Raw genomic sequence first — 20,447 nt, forward strand, 5'->3', positions numbered from 1 at the left:
TTTTCACCGAGACCACCTCGTAAATCGCGACACGAAACAGCAACATTGTCGTGCAAAGAATCGAACAAGTCGAAGAACGTTGGAGGAGGATCGAAGAAATCTCTGCGGCGGAAATTGAGTCAGATGTCGAGTTGAATTAAGATCTGTGACGCTCAAACTACTCGGAATTAGTAAATAATACAGCGTGCTTTCGTTTATATACGGATAATGCTTCTAACATTCATTCGATTACTTTTTATTAACTGATATTGACACTTTCGGAGTTTAGCCTTGTTCTTGCCGTAGTATAGCGTACACAGCGTAAACTAGAAAGTTGAAAGTCGGTGAACGTTGCCATTGAAATTATTCTTGCAGCCGCGAGGATTAACCTTCCTTTGATTACGTGTTAAACTATGCGTGTAACTTCTTAACGAATACGCGTGCACAACAATGCCACGCCTTTTACGTAAACCGGATGAGAAAAATGACGCATCGCATCTTCCTGCCTGCTCCATTGTGTGCCATATTTAACGGCGCGTCGACTTCGTGCGACGACTCTAAACAAACCTCAACTAATCAAGCAGCTGTTTTAAACGCGTAATTCTCATTCCTCCATCGTGTTAATTACCATGTCAGTGATCATATTTAGAAGATTTAAGAACTATTTAAAACCAAGGTTCGCTTACTTCTCTGTGTATAATCATGATTCATGGTTGAATATAGTTGCTCGATGAGATCATAAATACATATATATTATTTTGCAAACATTTATTTTATAAAATGATATATCTTATCTCGGCACAGAGGAGGAAACTAAGAAATCGATATACAACACGCGGTGTCTATAACGCGATCATCGATCTTTCACAATGATCCGTTTCGTTCAATCTCCTTTCACCTTCCTATTTAATTTGGGCTAAAGTTGTCGAAAGGAGTCGTAGGTGATAGAAAAAAATTCCACGTCGCTAAAACCTGCATTTTATCGAGACTCTTTGAAAATTGCACGATAATCTTGTCGCGTGATTTGCGTCGGTGCACGATAATTACGTACATTGTCTATACTATTTTCCCGAAACGATCGGTTTGGAATGTGCAGGTTGCGGAACGAGGCAATAAATTGCGAAAAGTTGGCGGTACTGCAAGGTAGTTTCTCATAAGTGTGTTTCTGAAGTTTGCAAGCGCCGATCGCGCCGGGTTAACGAGAATCATTAATGGCTGCCCTGCAGCGGACTATGACACGGTGTAAATGAAAAAGGGGCAAGCAGTTGCGTCGACGCGGGAACGCCGACCTCGATCCTTCTGTGTCGAACGAAATTCCTGTTTGACCCGAATTTCACGCTAACTGTGACGAGGAACGAGAAAAGAAGAGAAAGAAGAATAAATAAATAAGAAAAATAAAACGGTACTCGTATAGATTTCAACGAACGCTTCAGGCTCGTCACGAACGATAAAAAATGATCGTATCGAAAATTTCTTTCTCACCTGGCGTACAACGCAACACGTGTCTGCGATTAAAAGCTCGCGGTAGAAAACTTTTCCTTCGTTTCCGCGAGCTGTACCGTTTCCAACACCTATCTTTGATCTCGCTTTTTAACTTAAACGCGATACTCGAACGTATTACGTACTTAAGTCTAGTCTAGTACCTGATTACGTATACGTACCGACGATCCTTCTTTTCTTCATCCTCTACTTCTACGTATAATACTTATCGCGATAGAACTCCGTTTGTATAATCTTGGTGGCAGACAAATGAATCGGTGAATTGAGAAACGATACACGTTCAATGCGGTGTTATTTTAAAACGTAAAAAAAAGATTACTCGTATAATTACATATAAATGAACGTTTATCTGAATCAACGTGAACGCGTTTAAATTGAAACAGTACTATAAAACCAATGACAATAATCGATGGCACGCAGAAGCTATATCTATTTTGCAAAATATCCGTAAATGTTGTTCTTGGACTTTTAAGGTCCTTCAAGTGATCGATTTAACTAGTTGTATCATAAAACAGTACTCCGCTTGATACTTCCAACTTCCTATGATTTTTTATTTGCACAAGTAATAGGAGTTGACATTTAGGTAAGTGGGTTCAATAACAGCAAGATTTCATTTCATAAGACATTGCCTAATATTTCATCCACTAAATAAATCCACTAAATTCTACCGTACTTCGAACCCAAACGAGATATTCGAATCCTTCGCGAACGTAACTCTATCAAGCTGCTGTTTCTTAATTCCCTCTATTTCGTTCAAAGTAAACGGGATCCGTGTACTTATGTAACTACGGCGTACTAAGAAGTTGATAAAAAGTGGAAACTATAAGACGAAAGAATACTAATTGCATCGAAACCGATGATAAATCATGAGATCGATATAATCGCGGAAGATAATCGGCATCGTTCATTAATTGCCGCGAAGGACAATAACGCCGCGGTCTTAAACAATGGTCGCGATAGTGTAACTTCCGGCAGTGATCGAATATCCCGCGACAGGGTAGTAAAATATTCGAACCGATTGCCATTTCTTGGGCGAATCGCCGGTACACGGTCGGAAAGCCAAACGACTTAATCGGCGATCTGCACGCCGGCCAGGAATTTATGCAAATCACGGTATCCGCCAGACTTTGCGATTGCACTCGCGCCGGTTCAAAGATAGCGCTGACAAATTGGCCCCAGATTAAGGGCATTTCGGAGAGGCATGCACGGTAACCGGGTAAGGCGAAACGAAACTGGGTCTGCGACCCCCAACACGCGCTTTCGTCTAACTATACGTTTCGCTTCTCGTCCCCTCTTGACTGTACTTCCATCCATTTCAGGTATGCAAACACGTCGATATCGTTCCGATTCATTCGATATCGATATTTAAACACGCGTTAAGTAGCCAAACAGCTACTTTGTTTCCACTTTGTTTATTCCGCATCGATTTGATCATCGTTATAACTCTTGCTTGATGAAAAACCATTAGAACGAAGCGACTGGAAACGAAGGATTATGGTTTTATCGTGGCTTACGAACGCGTTTAAATACCATCTTCAATTTGTGGTACATATCAATCGTATCGTTATTGTATCTGTGATTTGAAACGTTAATGGCCTTTTCGTTTGTTAGAACGAAAGGAAAATACTTATTAAAATATATCGAAGCTTATCGATATAATGGGTAATTGTTTATACTCGTGTGATCTTATATTATATGAATTCTATGTACATTTTGATTTGTTCCAAGCTCTATCGGTATAGTAATGGTAATTGAGTCTCGTTACAGCTAATGACAATATTAAAAAATGTTTTGTTCCATACACGTGATATATCCATAGAATATCTGTGTATATATATATTTGAATATATTTACGAGCCACGATATGCAATTATGGAAAAAGCGATTCTTCTTGGAAGTAAGGTTTGTTTTCCTCGACTATGTTCCTTGGCAAATGTTTCCAAGTGAAACGTGTTAATGGACATTAACGTATCGCGACTCGCGCGAAATGCAAAATTAGAACGTAAATCTCGTCAGTGGCTTCTTCGTGGCGGGAAATTTTTCACGGTAAATATTTGTCAGCCCAGGCATGTTTTTTCGACGATCTATTTACGATGTTTATTCACCCAATTTAGATCACGTCGCGCTATGTTACACCACTTCCGCGCCTCGTTGCGCCCGACATTCATATTTAATTATTCATTCCACATAACACAGCGATATACGTACTCGATCGTGTATGTTTCATATTCTGGCGTACGATCGGCTCGATAAAGGTTGACGCGTGCCATGCGATCTTTCGCGATACAATTACATCGGTAATAACAATTGTCTTCGAGTGCTTCGTGCTCATGACCCTCTCAAATTAAATATGGTACAATAGTGCCACGTTAAGTGGCCGAGAGTTTGCTTCGTTAACTAGCCATCGCTATCCCTACCAATTCTTAGAATTGACTTCGCGAACCGAGACTCTAAACCCTCTATCAACTAATTTATCAGCTAATGATATTAATGAAATGATCACGTCGAATTCGAACCCATCAAGTACCATCGTTGCCTTAATGCAACATTTCATTCGTAACGTTCTTTAATCAAATGCGAAAAAGAATCGCAAAAATTTGCTCCAGTTTTTTCTTTATTTTACTTTCGTCAATTATTAAGTTCGATTAATTTTCTCGCTACTTCTCCTTCTATGTACATCCACAATTTTATGGAGTTTGGCGAAATTGAAATATTGCGTGATACCGTGACGAGATCTATTTTTTTCTCAGATTATAAAACTTTTTTAGGGCCTGCAATTTGTATAGCGGATTTAACGTATCTGTTATTCTAATACATTTCGTATCGTACATCTTGATAGAGCAACTGAAATAACTTACTTTACTTACGTTCTTTAGCAATGTTGCAATGTTTATGCAATTTTGTCCTCAATAAAAACCCGATTTCCTTCAATTCTGTCTCTTTCATCCTTCATTCTACGATATTTTGCATTCAACGAAGCGGACAGTACGCGTACACCAGAACCATTCATACGAACTCCATTTATACTCAATTTTAGTTAACGTTTGATTAATCTGAATCTACTTATCTAAACGTGAACACGTATTACCAGAACGGAGAGTGACGGAATTACCGTACTCCTATTACATCGACCCCAATTATGCGAACTATTTATCCTCTGAGAAGTTCATATAAACGTAGATCAATTCAAAATCCCCTACGTTCGTATCTCCCTCGATAACTGACCGGATAAAATCCCGGCCCGTGGCCAAGTATGCACATACCACCGTATTTGACTACACAAATGCAAGAACCTCACGTACAACTTGTGCGTGTTCGTGCCTCGTTACCAGCGAACAACGTGCTCTCTATTCTCGCATTATGTTTACGTGTCTACGACTAGTATACTATACGACACGTTTTAACACGGTTTATGGTTATATATCTCTGGCCGGTAGCGAAGTATTGGTGTGCACGATGCTTTCGAGTACACTCTAGGCTGGTCAGAACGATACAGAAAGTTGCCTACGCCCGCCGACGGAGAACAGGTGCATCGGCCTGAAGTACGAGGAAAATTATTGATTTTCGTTTACCTACTGAGCCGGTTGGTGTCCCGTGCTAGCATGGCGAATGCAACGCCGTCCCTTGGCACGACTGGGACGCCCTGCATTCGAAGACAATGGCCTTAGGTCAGTGAGCCTGGTGCCATCGTGACACCGTGAAAATCGAACGTGCCCCAAAATGGGAACTAACTTGTTATCACCGACAGAACAGTAACTTTCTCTTATTTCAACTCTCTTTCTAACCTCTCTTATTTCAACTTTCCGTTTCCAGTCCGCGTAAACAGCATCATCGACGATGTTAAAAAAACAATCGTTCGACTAATCGATGTTTTTTTAAGGCGAAGAAGATGTCAGCGACATCGATGTAGCATATATTTACAATGCAAAATTGCTAACCTGTGTGCCTTGTAGTTGTAACCGGAGGCGGTATTATGTAGGTTATAAATTACGGAGAAAGTCACGATATAAGACAAATTGATTAAAAAATTAGTCAAAATCGAAATCACGGTTGTTCGTTGTTATGCGAATCTTTACATGCTACGATGTGTTTTTGCTGGGATCTTTGAAAAACATAAATTGCGTTTACCGTACGTGTTATGAAAGATAGATATAGATTGATCTATATAGTATCAGATAGATCAAATACGCTTTGAACGAAATCACAGTCGAAAATGAATAGCGTCTGAAGATATCTGTGTAGTAATTTTTATTTAATACTTTTATTATTCTCTATGGCATTAAAACACTGATATGATTCTATCTAATCGCTGTGATTCACGAATATGCACAGTTTTTCGTAGACGCGTATAATATTTTTAATTAGTGTGATTGATACGGATAGTATTTATATTGGAACGCAATCTTTTTTTTATTAGATAAGCAACAAAGCGAAAAAAGATTAATTAGCAAAGGTAATTTAACAAAATGACAAAATCACCACAATGGAATAATACTGTGTTGTGAAATACTGCGGAGATCGTAGTTCTTAGCAGTAATAGAACAATCGCGAGATTAAACAAGAAAAACGATAAAATTATTCATCGTTCTTCGTAGAAACACAAGCGTGACTGACTTTTGTAATAGTTCAAGAAACGTTAAAAATATTAAACACAAAGAGAAACATTCCTGTAAAACATGTATGACGGTGTCTCCTCTACGTGCATGTTCCTTCCCTCCAAGTCTTTAAGAAACTATTTTTACCAAAGTAACAGGCGCGTTTTTCTTCTTCGAACATAAAAAAGTCAGAGATTATGTTACACCGTTCCTTCGTGAGGAATGCAAGGTTGATACAGAAAACAAAATATTTTTAGTCATCAGTCAGAAAAGCGATTATAGATTATAGAATAAGAATAGTTAACGATGCGTAGCAATTGTAATCGATAGAAGCGTTTAATTTTTAATACGATACGTTTATTGGAAAAGTATAAAATATAAAGGAATACGGGGTGGATCTCGAGGATTGAATCGATCAAGCGAATCGATAAACACGCATCGACTCTCACTTTCCGTTGCAAGATTTGTGGAATTCCTAACGGATGTTACAAACCATAGAAAAAGAAAGGAACGGCGTAAACGAGCTTTCAACTAAACAAATTAAAGCACATGAGATAAATGAAATGTAATTGAATAAATGAAACATAATTTTTAAGGTTAATGAGAATTTTTTTTATTACTCGATTACAGCTATTCGTATCCTTACGGCCAAATCTAAATAAAGATTTTTACTTCGCCCTAAATATTTTAATGAGTAATTTGTATACTCGATGCATTTTCATCAATTATGTGTATTTCTTTTGCAGCTTTCGATCTCCCATAAATGCATTAATATCGTCAGCCCACTCATTATTTTCCTTATTTTGACACTGTACCGAAGAAATAAGCTGAAAGCTGAATATTTTACCTGTCGATGTGAATAATGCACGAGCATTCTAATGTAAATTTAAACGTGGCAAGCAATGTATCGTCACAACAGCTTATTCCTGCCCTGGTTGCTGCGACGTTCATAGATAACCAAGAAAAAACTCACCATTTTGAACAGAGTAGTCCCATTCGCTTTTGTCGGCCATCTCGGTGACGATCGTGTTATCGAAAATTCAGGTCCGCGAAATTAAGATCCGAGTAGAATTTGTTGCCGGTCGTCTTGTCTGCTTATTATTCTTGATAGATCGAAACACGTCACTATATCGCGTCTTTATTTCGATTTACCGTATCCACGAATCGTACAATCCGGCGAGATGCCGATCAGAATCACCACTGATTGATTTGAACTCGGAACGAAAATCGAGAAACGATTGTCAAATCCACCGATCGTCGACTACCTTCAAATTTCTTCCCGACTTTCGTTTTGCATATATTTTGTATACGTGCACGTACGAATTATTCGGCTACACGAGCATTGGATTGTACGAAATCGTATTTTGTAGAAGGTTTAAGAAAACTGTTTGTTTCTAGGAAAAATCGAAGCGAAAAAACCACTCTTGTCACCTCGGATTATCCACGAATGCGACGCCGGCCGGTTCACCACTGGATTTTATACGCGAGTCGGTCACGTGACCCTTACTATGGAAAAGCAAGCGTCTGCGCATGCGCTAGTAAATGTTTACACGTGCATCGTCGATCCCCCACCGCACGCTACCTTAAGCACGTGCTTCGTTATAGTCGACAACACCGACAATATTCGCAGTTTTATAATTTTTAGACCAACAATTTGATTTATAATGTTATAAATTTATAGGATTAGATCTAAGAGATTAAACATGGATTAAATATCGATAAAGTTATGGATACGGTTACGATTTGAAATTTCGTTTGAACATTGACAAAGAGGCGGACGATCGAATTGGCCGCGTTTGTTCGCCAATACGAGTTCGCACTGCGAGGAGGCAGTAACTAGCGACTTAATGCCTTAATGATTCATTTTATAATCTATCTCAAACGGGAACATTAATCTCGATGAAATGATAAGCTAATATAACGCGCGACAATTGTTCTATCAGCTACGATGAGAAGAAATCAAATACGTTCTTTTCGTCGAGTCTCAACGTTTCCTTGCTTTATTACGCTTTTTATTACATTCTTTTTATCTTCGTTATTTTCCTATATTTATTATCCTCTTTTCAAACTCTCGTAGAATGTCACTGTTCTCTTACAATAATGGTATTCCATCATCGTGATAAATCGACAAATAAAGAGATTAGATTAATCATCGAACTTGCTCTCTTGAACTCTGTCATTCAATTCCTTGTTTATCGCGTAATTTTTGTTTTAAGTGCAAATATTCCTTTCTCACCTTATAAACATACGAATTACTTCTTTGTCAAGTTATCAGTTTCTTTCCTCGTGAGTTCTGACACCGATGCACAAGCGCCAAATATTATTTGTGTCTATTGTTTCGACAGTTATTATTTCTAAGTCAGACGACACGAAATCGTTTATTGTATCAAGTGAATCATAATCTTACAACGAAATTGCATTCGTTATGACCGATGACTTACCCGGGCCCTTACGAGGTCGAAGACCTGGATAATCCCAACTGTACTTCTTTACTTTATTTATTTGGCTAGTTTCTTTCTTCCTTACTCCAATTGTAGTCCTTGCTCTGTCATTTCTTATAACCACAAGAAACAGAGATTTGATATAAAAATTATTCAACTTATCTACTTTACGACGTGACATGAATTTCAGATAAAGTTTGCAGACATCTATGAAATATTATAACAACAATATATGTGTTAACAAATATTTGTACAAAGAAACGTGATTAATCTGTAAGATGCTCGGCACACTATTAAGAGAGAACTATGAGTCTATGTATGAAGAAATAAAAGTTTGTAAAAGGACGTAACACAGATAAACCTGCATCGTTACGAAAATTTCCTTTTGTGTCCGACTGTGTGCAATCTCCTTTCGCGCACAAATGAGCTAGAACGTATCAAGGAATTGGGTTCAAGAAATTGCCACTTTAATTTCATCGAGCTCTCATAACACTGTCACGTCAATGTTATGTCACGGAACGTGGCCGACGCTCGCCGTGGTCGTTTCGTCTTCGTTATACCAATAAAACGAGCCGGTCGCACTACGATGCTCTCAATAAAAATTAATGAATTCCAGAAAATTCCATCGCAAAACGTCAATGGACGTCCGTTGCTCCGCGTCTGCGGCGGTGACTTGGCGCGAACACGCTTTTTCCCGCCATCTTTTGCGGTTTTCCGCGCGTGATTTTCTACTGGACCTCTCCTTTGTTTCGCCTGTGGTTTATGCCCATTTAATGACTTAGAACACGAGTTTTTCACCTTCAAATCTCTCGAATAAAGTTAGACTTCAGAATCGTCCTTATTACATTATACGAAGGTACAATAATTGTGAGAAATTTAAAAATACGATAATACACAGAACAATGGAAAAGCATAGAAAATATCCGAAATACCCTTTATAATATTTAATGGGTAGAAAATTCTTTATCTAAGTTTTATCTGTTTAATTTTTAAAAATATGAATTTGCACAAATATCAACCTACAATACTAATCAGTATGCTGGTCGTGATTGAGATTGCCTCCGAAGATACGTAGGAGGCAAAGAAAGGCGATTTGATCACACAGATTAGCTCGCGCGTACAGAACCGATCGTTGCATAAATCAGAGACATATGGGCAGATATTCTTCTTAATTAATCGTGTATAACGATCGGCAAACGAGCTGTAGCGCAATTTATTTTGGTATGCCTGAGTGCAAAGTCTGTCTGGTCATCGAATCAAGAAGGATGCTAACTGAAATTCAACGAGATAAAGATTCGATTTTAACCGAACAGGGAACAAGATTTACAAATTAGCTGTCAATAGCATTAGCATGGTCGACCTACTATTTTTCTTGAAGGAAAAAGATAAATTACCATGGCCCCTGGTAACTTCTTATTGTAGTAGGATGATGGCGAAGATTATTTATTCAAATTACAAAAGACCATCTCATAAATTCGTCAGAACCCTCATAAATTTTCCAAACATGGTCAAACAGGCCACAAAGAGAATTCCGATTTTCTGCCAGAACGTACACAATTGTTCATTCATCAAGAGAATTCCTAACCAGCCGTTTCGTTCATGAAACTCCTTTGCATTTTAATCTTGTCGTGTAGAAGGAAGCGATATTTTATTCAAATCCTTTGCAACTGTTACGTAATTGCCATTTTGCTTGTCCTTCGCGGCAATCAAATTGCTGTCAAGTTTTACCTTAAGGGGGTATTCTAATCTACAAATTTAAAAAAATCGAAAATCTTGTTTCCAAAGTTTAGACATTTAAGAATATTCCCTTAAACGGATTTTTCAAAATTTCAATTATTTGACAAATGGGCAATAAAAGGTAGACCCTGCCCGAGTACCTGCGTATGAATATCCTCATGAAATCTTTATTCTATTTTATCCCTTTTTAATGTATTTTTAATTCTCTAATTCTCTGGAACGATGGGTTCTTTTGGATTCTGAAACCCAAAATAGCAACGAATCGTTAGATTCGTTAATATGGACTTTTGCTCCGAAGCACACCTACGCAGGAACGCAGACAATTCAAATTTCCACCTTCCTCGCAGTATGTATTTTTAATGAAGGTTTTATATAAATATTAAAAATCTTAAGTGTCATGGGAATCACGATTGGCCCAGAAGCTCATGCGTTCGCAGTCAGGCGAGACGAAGTTCGCATCGAGCGCTTTGAACTTTGAGTTTCAGAGGCATCAAAGAACGCTAGGACTGCTCGTCTCCATAAAAGAACTTCGGAAAATGAGTATTTTGAAGTAGAGGAAGGTTTCTTGTACAGAGCAGGAATCGCCGATTAAAAATATGTAAATATGCTGTACCATTCTATGAGTAAAATTGCCGGAAACTTGTCTCAAAACTTTAAACGCGTTTTTCTCGAAACTACTTTTTTCGAGTTGGCATGCACGATATCTCAAGTTCTAATGAACCGATTTATTTGAAATTTGGTGTGAATGTTCTTTATACATTCCTTTATCGCCTCAACCACGCCGAGATCAAAATTTTTAATTTTACTATTTTTAAAAAATTCGGAATTGCCAAAAAAACATGCCAAAAAGGAAAATTTTTTTTCAAACGGCCACCATTTTGTGAAAAAATATTTTTTTGACTTCTCCAAGGCTCATGCTATACTCACATCTATACTAATTAAGAATCCGTTCGGCTTTTTCGCTTCACATGACCAGAAGGGTTGAAATCATTGTCGCCAAGATACCCTTTCTTTTGGACCCCCACTTTGCCAGTTCGTAACTTTGTGAATTTTGAGTTTTTCTTTTCGGTTAATTTTCTATGTAATCTTAAAATATTAATAAACAAATAATAAAAAAATGGATAGTAAAAATATTTTTTGTATCGTTTGTACAAGGCTACAAAAACCGCCCGAAATTCATGCCCCTAGACTAGAATACCTCCTTAAGGAACGTTTCTATCGTATAGAAACTTCAACAATCTTTCGACGATTCGAGGAACGCCTTGAATTCGATCGTTACGAAAATAATTTATGTTAATCGTGATCAACGTCGATTTGACTCGATCCGTCGGAAGTATCTTGCAGGTATTACTTAATCATCGGCTCGTGCAAAGGCATCGAGCAGACGCGTTAAAAATGCTAATCGGTAGTCGTCATCTGCAACACCGCTTCTTTTATTTTCATAATACATTTGGTGTTATTCCTGTTAGTGAACGTTTACTATTATCGGATATTAAAATTGTTTCAAGAATAAAGTGATAATTGAGTAATTTATTTACAGAATTTGGAAACACGGTAGATGGATCATTGAAGCATCTCGGCGAATGCAGAGAATTTCAAATGGCCGTTCGAATAATATTCGAATCCGTAGAATATCGATCAATTGCTATGCTATCAGACTTAGCTTAATAACTTCGATACTTACGTAATCGTCGAACCTTATCAGTAATTGCTAGAATTTTGAATCAAAACGCATTATGGCAATTATTGTCTGAATCATTGCGTGTCAAAATTTCCCTTTATCTTTCCTTCCTCTTATCTATGGTACATCGCCAAGTACAGCGTTTCTCAATTAATGAAACAGCAACGAATAACGTCCTAAATACTAAAAATATTACCTAATGTAACGCGTTGCCTCAAATGATTCACTTTTTACTACCATTATCTCATATCATTAATAATTCCCAAATAATATCAGTTTTGTATTTTACCTGTTCAATGTTTTTAATCAAATCAATGCAACAAAATTTCAGCGATTCCCTCTTCGATTGCGCAATTCTACGATGACGTAAAGACGACGTACTTTTCGCCATTTTTTTTTTGATGAATCGTTCGTTCATGTCTACGATTATTGATATGATAACGATATATCTTCATAGATATGTAGAAGGTAGAGACGATGTTTGACCATGAGAAGGTAACACGACATCCGTCATCATCGTGGCGACTTAAATTGCTAAAAAAAAATTTATACGGGCATGCAGCCAATGTCAAAAGCGAGGTCGGCAGTCGATACGCCGTGCCGTAGCAGCTCTTTGTCAGCTTCGATCTAATTAATCCTCGTTAAGTGATCGTCAATTGTTTACATAAATGAAGTATTCAACTGGCAGATGCAAACTTTTGCTCACGAATCGCGCGCGTGTGTACCTTGTTTCAGCTGCGATTATTGCACATGCGGTCGTTACGGTCGTACAAAGGTATTAACACCTGTCTCCTTGTCATTTGTCTATAAGTATAATTTAACCGAAGACAGACGTAACGTGAAGCACGAGAATCGAAGTGAAAAGAACAGATGAAATCGAGGACGGTCTCACGAAAAGTTTCGTCTATGAGAACATGTGAATACACTTTGTTTTGCGTTCAATACGAAGTTAAAATATATTTGCACGCGTGTCTTCTGCGTAGGTTAAATGGAATGCAAACAGAAACGTACGACGAACGAGCTAAAAGAATAATAAAATAGGAAGTGAGCAGGAGTTGAAGATAGAGTGGCGTGCAATGTTTCTGGCCAGACAAATTTCTTGCTTTGTATTTCAAAACTGATACGCAGACTGCGCACCTTTGTGCAATTTCACCTTTCCGCGTGCATAATCAAGGAAATGGAATCTAAATAGGGACTCGCGTCGCTGAAGCCGTAACAAAAAGTTACACAGTTAGAGTTCTTTAAAATATCGTTTTTAGAATATGAAGCGAACGATCTACCTGGCTGGAAATGTTTGCGCATCGCTGCAGGTCCTTGAAGGATACGAATATGAAAGGGAAATACAGTCACAGTCTAAATAAATGGAGGATAAATAGATCGAGTTAAATAGCAAAGAAATCGACAAAGGTTAAAATAGGAAATGACAGCGTGATTTACTTTCCGGAAGTGGAAGTTCAAGGCAGATCCTTGAGCGACTCACCTTGCTACTGGCAAGGTGTACCCACTCCATTACGATATCTTTAATAATCTATTTGATTTCTCTAATGTACACCGAATAGGAACGAAAGAGAAGCCTGGTATCCTAAAATGGCTTTATTAACTCTTAACTTTACACGTGTTTAATATGCAGTACTTGTCAGAGATATCTGTATACGCGTGTATCTGTGTGTCTGTGTCTGTATTATTCCACGCTTCTTTCATTAGTCGTCGACCACACCACCCGATAGGATGATCGTTAACGAGACACGATGCCTTTTCGATCGTGCAGATCGAAGGAAGGACGATATTTTATTACCTGGCCCGATTCCTTCCATCCGGGGTTCCGTCGAGGCGCCATAGCGGACAAAAATAATTTGCGAATTCCCAGTCGACGAGTATTACTCTTATGTATATATCATTATGTGTACAAGACTTTCTCCTCCTTCGTCTTTCCCCTCGAAGCGGAACTTTTTCGGTTGTCCTTCTGGACTCCACCGAATTCTACGATTTTTCCTTCGTATTTCTTCCGTAATTCTTTCGTCGTTTCATTCTTGTTTCCCTAGCTTTTGTTCTCTTCTATACAAAATACTTTCGAACTACGCACACTGTCTCTCTCTCTCTCTCTCTCTCACTTCCTCTCTTCGTTTCGCAGGCCAAAAAAAAAGAAAGTAAGCTCCGTCCAAAAGCTTGTTCTTAAACACGACGATCGGCTGCATGTTCGCCAATTCCGACCTCTTCTTTACAATATTTCCACTTCTGACACCGTATCTTATAAATATCGTACACGTTTATTATACATAATCGTCGTTTCCGTCACAATAACACAATTGCAGCGCATGAGAGTTACGCGTATAGCGATGATATGATTAGAAGCATGATATGAGTTCTGCTCTTGTCTATCGCAGGTCACAGACCGGAGATTCGAAAGTAGTCTTTGAGTAGCGTGTACATATACTGCGATCGGCCACGCACGATCGATATGGCCTCATCCACGATCCGAGCTTCTTTTATTCTTATTATATATATATTTTTTTTTCTCTCGTAAAAAAAGCTTTCTGTGTCTCTCTTTTTTTTTATTTTTTTTTATTTTTTTCTTGAGATAGCTCGAGCGTGGACGCGACAAGACGATCCGTGACGCATCAATTTCCTTGAACAGCGGATACGCTAAAACGTGATACAAAAATAGAAAATACTCCCGAGGTTTTCTAATTCGTGCGATTATCGCGACGAATCGTACATGTTGTTCGTTTCATTGGAACGCAATCGTTTTGCATTGTGGAATAGAATGATCTGCCTGATTTTTATTCTGCGATAAACAAGGCGCGATGAAGAAGGATTGAAAAGAGATAGTCGCCTGTTAATATACTTAAATCTTCTACATTATAAAGACGTGAATTAATATATATTATATCGTAATTTAGCTTGCATACCAAACATCCGTTTTTTTTTTTTATCATTCTACATACACAAATATCATCATCATCATCATCATCATCATCATCATTCACACTAAGTTTTAATAGGAGTGACCCCAAATTTGTAGATTCGTCAACTACCTGTTTCTGTTGCGAAGAAGTGGATGAACAGAGCCTCCAAATTCGAGGTACGCAAAAGATATCGCTTTTTTTTTACTTTTGTTTTGTTATTTCTCTTCCTGTTTCCTCCTACCCTTGTCCTTCGTTCTTTTCTTTCGATTTCTCGCATTATTTCCTTGCTCTTTGAAAAAATATCAGGAAACTATCGAGGTATTGAAGAAACGGCGGCGCGTACATACCCGTATCCCAAAAAAATTGTGGTTCATTCTCGTTCCTTTTTCCTTTTATTTATTCGTTCACGAAAATCAGTCGAAAGTTTGTTTGTAACAGAGCAGCTGGTTAGATTGTACAAAATCATTCATATAAAAAACGCGTGCGCGCCCTGTTCATAAGGTGTACGGGTGTTTACGCACGTTTGTATATGTTAAAAAGTAGGTCTTATTACTTTATTCTCCTCCGTGTCCTTTTGTTCCTTCTTATTTTTAATTCCATTTTTTCTTCTCTGCTTTAAATAGTTAGTACTTTTTTTTTGGCTTGGTAACTATGTAAATTCTAAATTAAATTAAGCCATCGACGGGTTTAGAATCGTTAAAACTAGAGCTTCCTTTTTCTTCAAACGATAAAAAAAAAAAAAAAGAAAAAAAAAAAATAGAAACAAAATACCTTAGATAATAGTCACAGAGCTGTTAAAAAAAAAAGAGCGAATTGTTTGTCTGATTGTGCGTGAAACGAATGGGAAGCTTCCTCCTGTACAGTGTAAAGAAAAAAAAGAAATAAAGAAATAAAAAGTGCAAGACAATGTAAACCCTAGACAGTAGGTCTTGGCAGTGTTTTTTGAACGACATCAATCTAACAATAAGTAATGCAGCAGACTGTCTATCGAACGACAAATAGGTAATATACATAGTTTTTATATATATATATATATATATTTATATATATTATCATTAGTTTTTTTTTCTTTTATTCTGCGTGGCCTACAGCGCCAATGGAAGCATTTTGCTGTCACTCTGCAATGGCATATCGCGCAAACAGATACACACGGTTAAGTTATGTTCCATTTTTTTTTCTTTAAAAAAATCCTCACTTCTCACTAAGTTAATTGTTTAAGTCTGGCATAACCGATCGTCGGATGGGTCAGTTCAATAAAATCGCAGAATATACAAAATCTTCTTCGTTCCTGTTCCGATATTCCTTCCTCTTGCAAAAACTTATGGACAGTATAAAAAAAGAGGCTTGAATAACTGGCGATAAAACTGTCTCGTCCGACGAAGAATTATCATGTATCTCTTTTTTCCTCATCTGGCAGCGTTACGCGTTGTAGGTACGTTGTAAGATTCGTTAAGTCGATAGTCTTTGATACTTGGAGACCGTTTGCTTCTTTTTTTTTTTTCATTTTTTAACAGTAAATTGCGTTAAGTCGTAGAACCATTTATAGTAAGTGTTTTCTTCGTTCACAGCAGGATACCCTTATTGCTTAAAAAATGGCACTGATATTACTGAAATATTTAACGAGTATCGTTGCTGCATATACAAACACCGACTCTCTTTGCTACCCCATATTATCGAGTAAAATACATCTCGCCCTAAACGACTGGCTGGTTCTACAAGATTCGTAAACCTAAAACCTAAAATATCCGCTTACCCGGTCGGAGTAGTAGAATCATTCTCCCTCTTTCTTTCTCTCTTTCTACAGTTTGAATTCGTTACGAAAGGCAACGCGTGATTTGTAATCCCATACACTCCCTAGAAAAATGTATCCCGTGAAATTACAAGACGATCGATGACAAAAAGTGCATCTGTTTTGTTAAAAAATGAAAGTAAAAAGAGGAGAAGAAAAAGGAAAGAAACTCGAGGACGACTTTCCCATCCCTCGTTCCCTCGTCTTTCTCTTCCCTTAAATACGTTATATACCGCGGATAAATAGCGACGAATGAGTATACATGTACATAGATAATATTACAAAGTAAGTAAAAGTGGGCGTGACTTTTGGCGTGAGTTCTCCTGAACAGATCTTTCGTCTTCTCTCGTTTCGTGATACCGATATACATATACATATATATATTGTTCGAATGCCGGGACGAACGAAAGCTTTGTGTTTTCCTTTTCTTTTTTTTTTTCGTTTTTTTACTTAAGATTCTTGTATATGTTCAGATTACCGCAGTTGTCCATTTTACCGGCAAGCTGAGGTTTCTTCTGATAGTTGGTTTGGTTTTGCGCGTGTATTGGGGAGTCTCCGAGCATCGCTAACATATATTTGCGCGTGGGCGAGTGAACCGTATTTTGTTAGGGTGGTACGTATGGGGGTGGTTTCCTGTACGTCGGGGTGGGTTTAGGGCGATTCTGACGATTGGTATCGCGGTTCGTTGCAAATGGTGGAGGTGGTTGGTACGGTTCCTCGGAATTCTCTTTTGGCAACATCGGCACGTCCGCGCCATCTTCGGCCTTTTGATATTCGGGAGGTGGTAGTGGTGGTTTTTCTTCCTTCAGAATGACGGGAGACTTGTTACCTGCAATAAACGATAAAAATATATAGCTTAACGCAAGAATAGTGGCAACTCTAGATACTTAAATAAATGAAAAATTTATACCTGGATCTGGTTTTTCATCCAACTCGTCCTGGAAAATGACGGGTATACCCTTGCTACGGAAACTCTGTCTCTCGTCGTCCTGTTCGCTGACGCTCATCTTACCACTACGCCTTCGTCTGTACAACACGCAGGCAATGATACCCGCTAGGATGAGCATTATAGCGATTATTATAGCCGGCAGGACGAACGTGATAAGATAATCATCGTGGAATGCCCCGACTGAGGTGGAATCGTCCACTGGTGGAACATGACTGTCAGGCGAATGAACGTCTGTTAATTCGCCAAGGCAGATGCCCATGGGGACCACAGTGATTTGTTTCACAGGGAATTTCGGGCCCATGACGTCTAGAACCTCGTCCGTGACAGATCGACGATCGTTGTCACTCTTTACGAGTACCGAACGCAATCTACTGACTTCTTCGTGGGCACAATACGAGGTAGGCAAGGTTCTGTTGTGCCACGTGATTACCGTGCTACCATTCGATATACTATGTAAAGAGATCGCACTAGTATCTTTATCTTGATACAGATCACGGAGCTTTTCGATGAAATTACGCTTTTGAAGGGCAGAGTGTGCAAACGACTTGTACGGGATGTCCAAGGTCATGGAGAACTCCACCGTATGGTGCATGAAGGGTGCAGAATGCACAACAACCACTAGGCCGTCAGTGGCGCTTGCGCCTATAAGGAATTGACAGAAGTTTTACAAAAATATCCAGTGTCTAAATTTTGGAAGTGGTAAATTTTGCTTACCTTCTTTGTCAGTAACTACTAATTGATATTCCTTACGTCCAACGTCACTACGCATTGGCACTCCATAAAATTCTTGATTCTTGCTGTCAAATTGCAGCCATTCATGTGGGGGAATAGACTTGCGTTCGATGGTCAGTAGAGATATTTGCATATTTCTTGCGGAACCATCTTCTGCATCGTAGAAGGTATCCTAGAATAATAATTTGTATTAGATTTATATTTAAATAAAACAGTGTGTTTCTTTTGTTACGACATAACGTACCACTGGTACTTTAAATACAAGCAACTGGCCAACAGTGGCATTAATAAGGTCCACCTGGTTCCTTGGTACCGGTGGGAAGTTCGATTTAGGCTCTTGCGTAGACACTTTTGGTACTCCTGGACGGGATATGTCCTCACACTGTCCAATACCCTGGTAGACCACTCGTTTGACTCTAATTTCAGGGAGGAAAACATCCCTCAATGAAGGACTGGGCTCACCGTTTTTATCAATCAGGACCTAAATCACAAATATTTAATAAGATTCTCTTTAATACGCATCTGAAAAAATAACGAGACATTAAAACCATAATTACATGCATCAGATCGTCGATATATTCTTTAGGGCACTCGCTGCTTCTAGGTAAACTATCATTGGTCCAAGTGAAGATTGCTTGGTCGCGATCGATATCAACAGCTCTAACGGTGATATGCCTGGTATCGCTATCTCCATACAATTCGGCTATTCCTCGAATTACCTATAAACCGACAACAATTGAACGCACTAGTATAGGCTCTATTATAACAGATGAATACCTCTATCTCCCAGTCAACGTTTGTAGGAAACTCAGTGCGCTTATCGATCCTTAAATAAATACTGAATTCATGGTTCACACTGCGACTGAGCTTGTGCTGCTGCACGTGAATGTCGAGTCGATCTGTCACATTTAATCCCTCGCTATCGCTAGCTACCAATTCGTAGGTCCAGGTAGAAATATCTTTCTCCAGTGGCCTGCGCAATAATTATTAATTAAAAAGTAAATTCTTTATATACAGAATATTTCACTGTTAAACACAGTTCACATATAATAAACCACTGTGTAATCATTCCTTGATAACTAATGCTTACAATCCATAAACCTCCTGCGTCCTTTGATTGAATTGTAGCCAGTGGCTGGGTTTCAACGGTGCACCCTGCAGATACAAACTCAGCCTCAGGTTTCTGGTATCTCCGTCCTCCAGATCGCTGAACGTATTAGCGGGTATAACACAGCTCAATGGTTTTCCAGCCGTAATCGGTATCTTCTGCAGTCTCCTATCTTGTTTGGGCGGGAAGTTGCGAACTCCGTACTCTATGGTTTCCGTGGTAACCCTAGGTGGTTCCGTGGCAGCGCTGGTCGGTGCTGGAGTGGTAGTGGTCGTGGTAGTGGTTGTACTAGCAGTGGTTGGAGCCATGGTAGTAGTAGTGGTGGTAGTGGTAGTGGTTGTAGTTGTAGTGATTGGTGTGGTTCTCATCTGTGTCGTTGTTGTTGTGGGTGTTGTAGTGATATTTGTGACCAGTGCGGTAGTTGTGGTGGTGGTGTTCGCAGGTAATGGTAACAGAGTAATGGGCTGTTTCGTCGAAGACATTGACGATTGTTCCGTCGGCTAAAGGCAGAAAAAGGATGCTTTAATATTGGGAAACAAGTAGTCAAATCGTCGAATCTCGATGTATGAAGACATCGTGAATAATAAAAAAAGGGACAACTTAATTATGGTAATTAATGAATGCTGCGAGAAGATCGTGCGAATTATCTTTTCGACCACAATTTCGAGATGCAAATGAAAACAAGAAACCTTGGTTTTGGCCAGTTTCTCATGGACAATGCTCCCTTCCCGTGAAGTTGGCACGCTTGCTTTACTCGTGTGAATTATTACTCGGCGCAGCTTACTCTAAAGTGACACGCCTGTGCACGACGCTGTATTAAATTACACTTCTAAGCTGCGCTTAACTTTCCCGCCAGCATCTATGCAGCTTTGTGACAAACGGCAATGAGCGAAGGATATCCACGCTACGATCCTCGTCGCGCATCGTTTATAAGGCAGAAGATGGCTTTAGGTGGGCTATGTGATACACAACGACCTATCATTTGGCATACTAAAGCGACAGACTAACGTGAACGGACTCTACGCGTAGC

The 20,447-nt window shown here is 38.8% G+C and overlaps 2 protein-coding genes across 7 annotated transcripts in view; both read right to left on the reverse strand.

Moving 5' to 3' along the window:
- LOC126921769 (carbonic anhydrase 1) overlaps positions 1-7,542 on the reverse strand; it is a 29,014-nt gene extending 21,472 nt beyond the window's left edge. Inside the window, exon 1 of the mRNA XM_050733625.1 lies at positions 7,048-7,542. Within this exon, the coding sequence (XP_050589582.1) occupies positions 7,048-7,087 (40 nt within the window). The 5' untranslated portion in view covers positions 7,088-7,542. The remainder of the gene's footprint in view (positions 1-7,047) is intronic.
- A 5,969-nt stretch (positions 7,543-13,511) lies between these two features.
- The window catches only part of LOC126921714 (dystroglycan 1-like), a 106,015-nt gene continuing 99,079 nt past the window's right edge, over positions 13,512-20,447 (reverse strand). For all 6 annotated transcript variants that reach the window (XM_050733492.1, XM_050733497.1, XM_050733491.1 and 3 more), the window contains 7 exons: positions 19,400-19,917; positions 19,087-19,282; positions 18,867-19,028; positions 18,554-18,790; positions 18,292-18,481; positions 17,539-18,219; positions 13,512-17,457 (listed from right to left, as the gene is read on the reverse strand). In XM_050733492.1, the coding sequence (XP_050589449.1) occupies positions 17,234-17,457; positions 17,539-18,219; positions 18,292-18,481; positions 18,554-18,790; positions 18,867-19,028; positions 19,087-19,282; positions 19,400-19,917 (2,208 nt within the window). In that variant the 3' untranslated portion in view covers positions 13,512-17,233. The remainder of the gene's footprint in view (positions 17,458-17,538; positions 18,220-18,291; positions 18,482-18,553; positions 18,791-18,866; positions 19,029-19,086; positions 19,283-19,399; positions 19,918-20,447) is intronic.

This window comes from Bombus affinis, chromosome 11, assembly GCF_024516045.1.
Source record: "Bombus affinis isolate iyBomAffi1 chromosome 11, iyBomAffi1.2, whole genome shotgun sequence".
In the NCBI taxonomy this organism is placed as follows: domain Eukaryota; kingdom Metazoa; phylum Arthropoda; class Insecta; order Hymenoptera; family Apidae; genus Bombus; species Bombus affinis.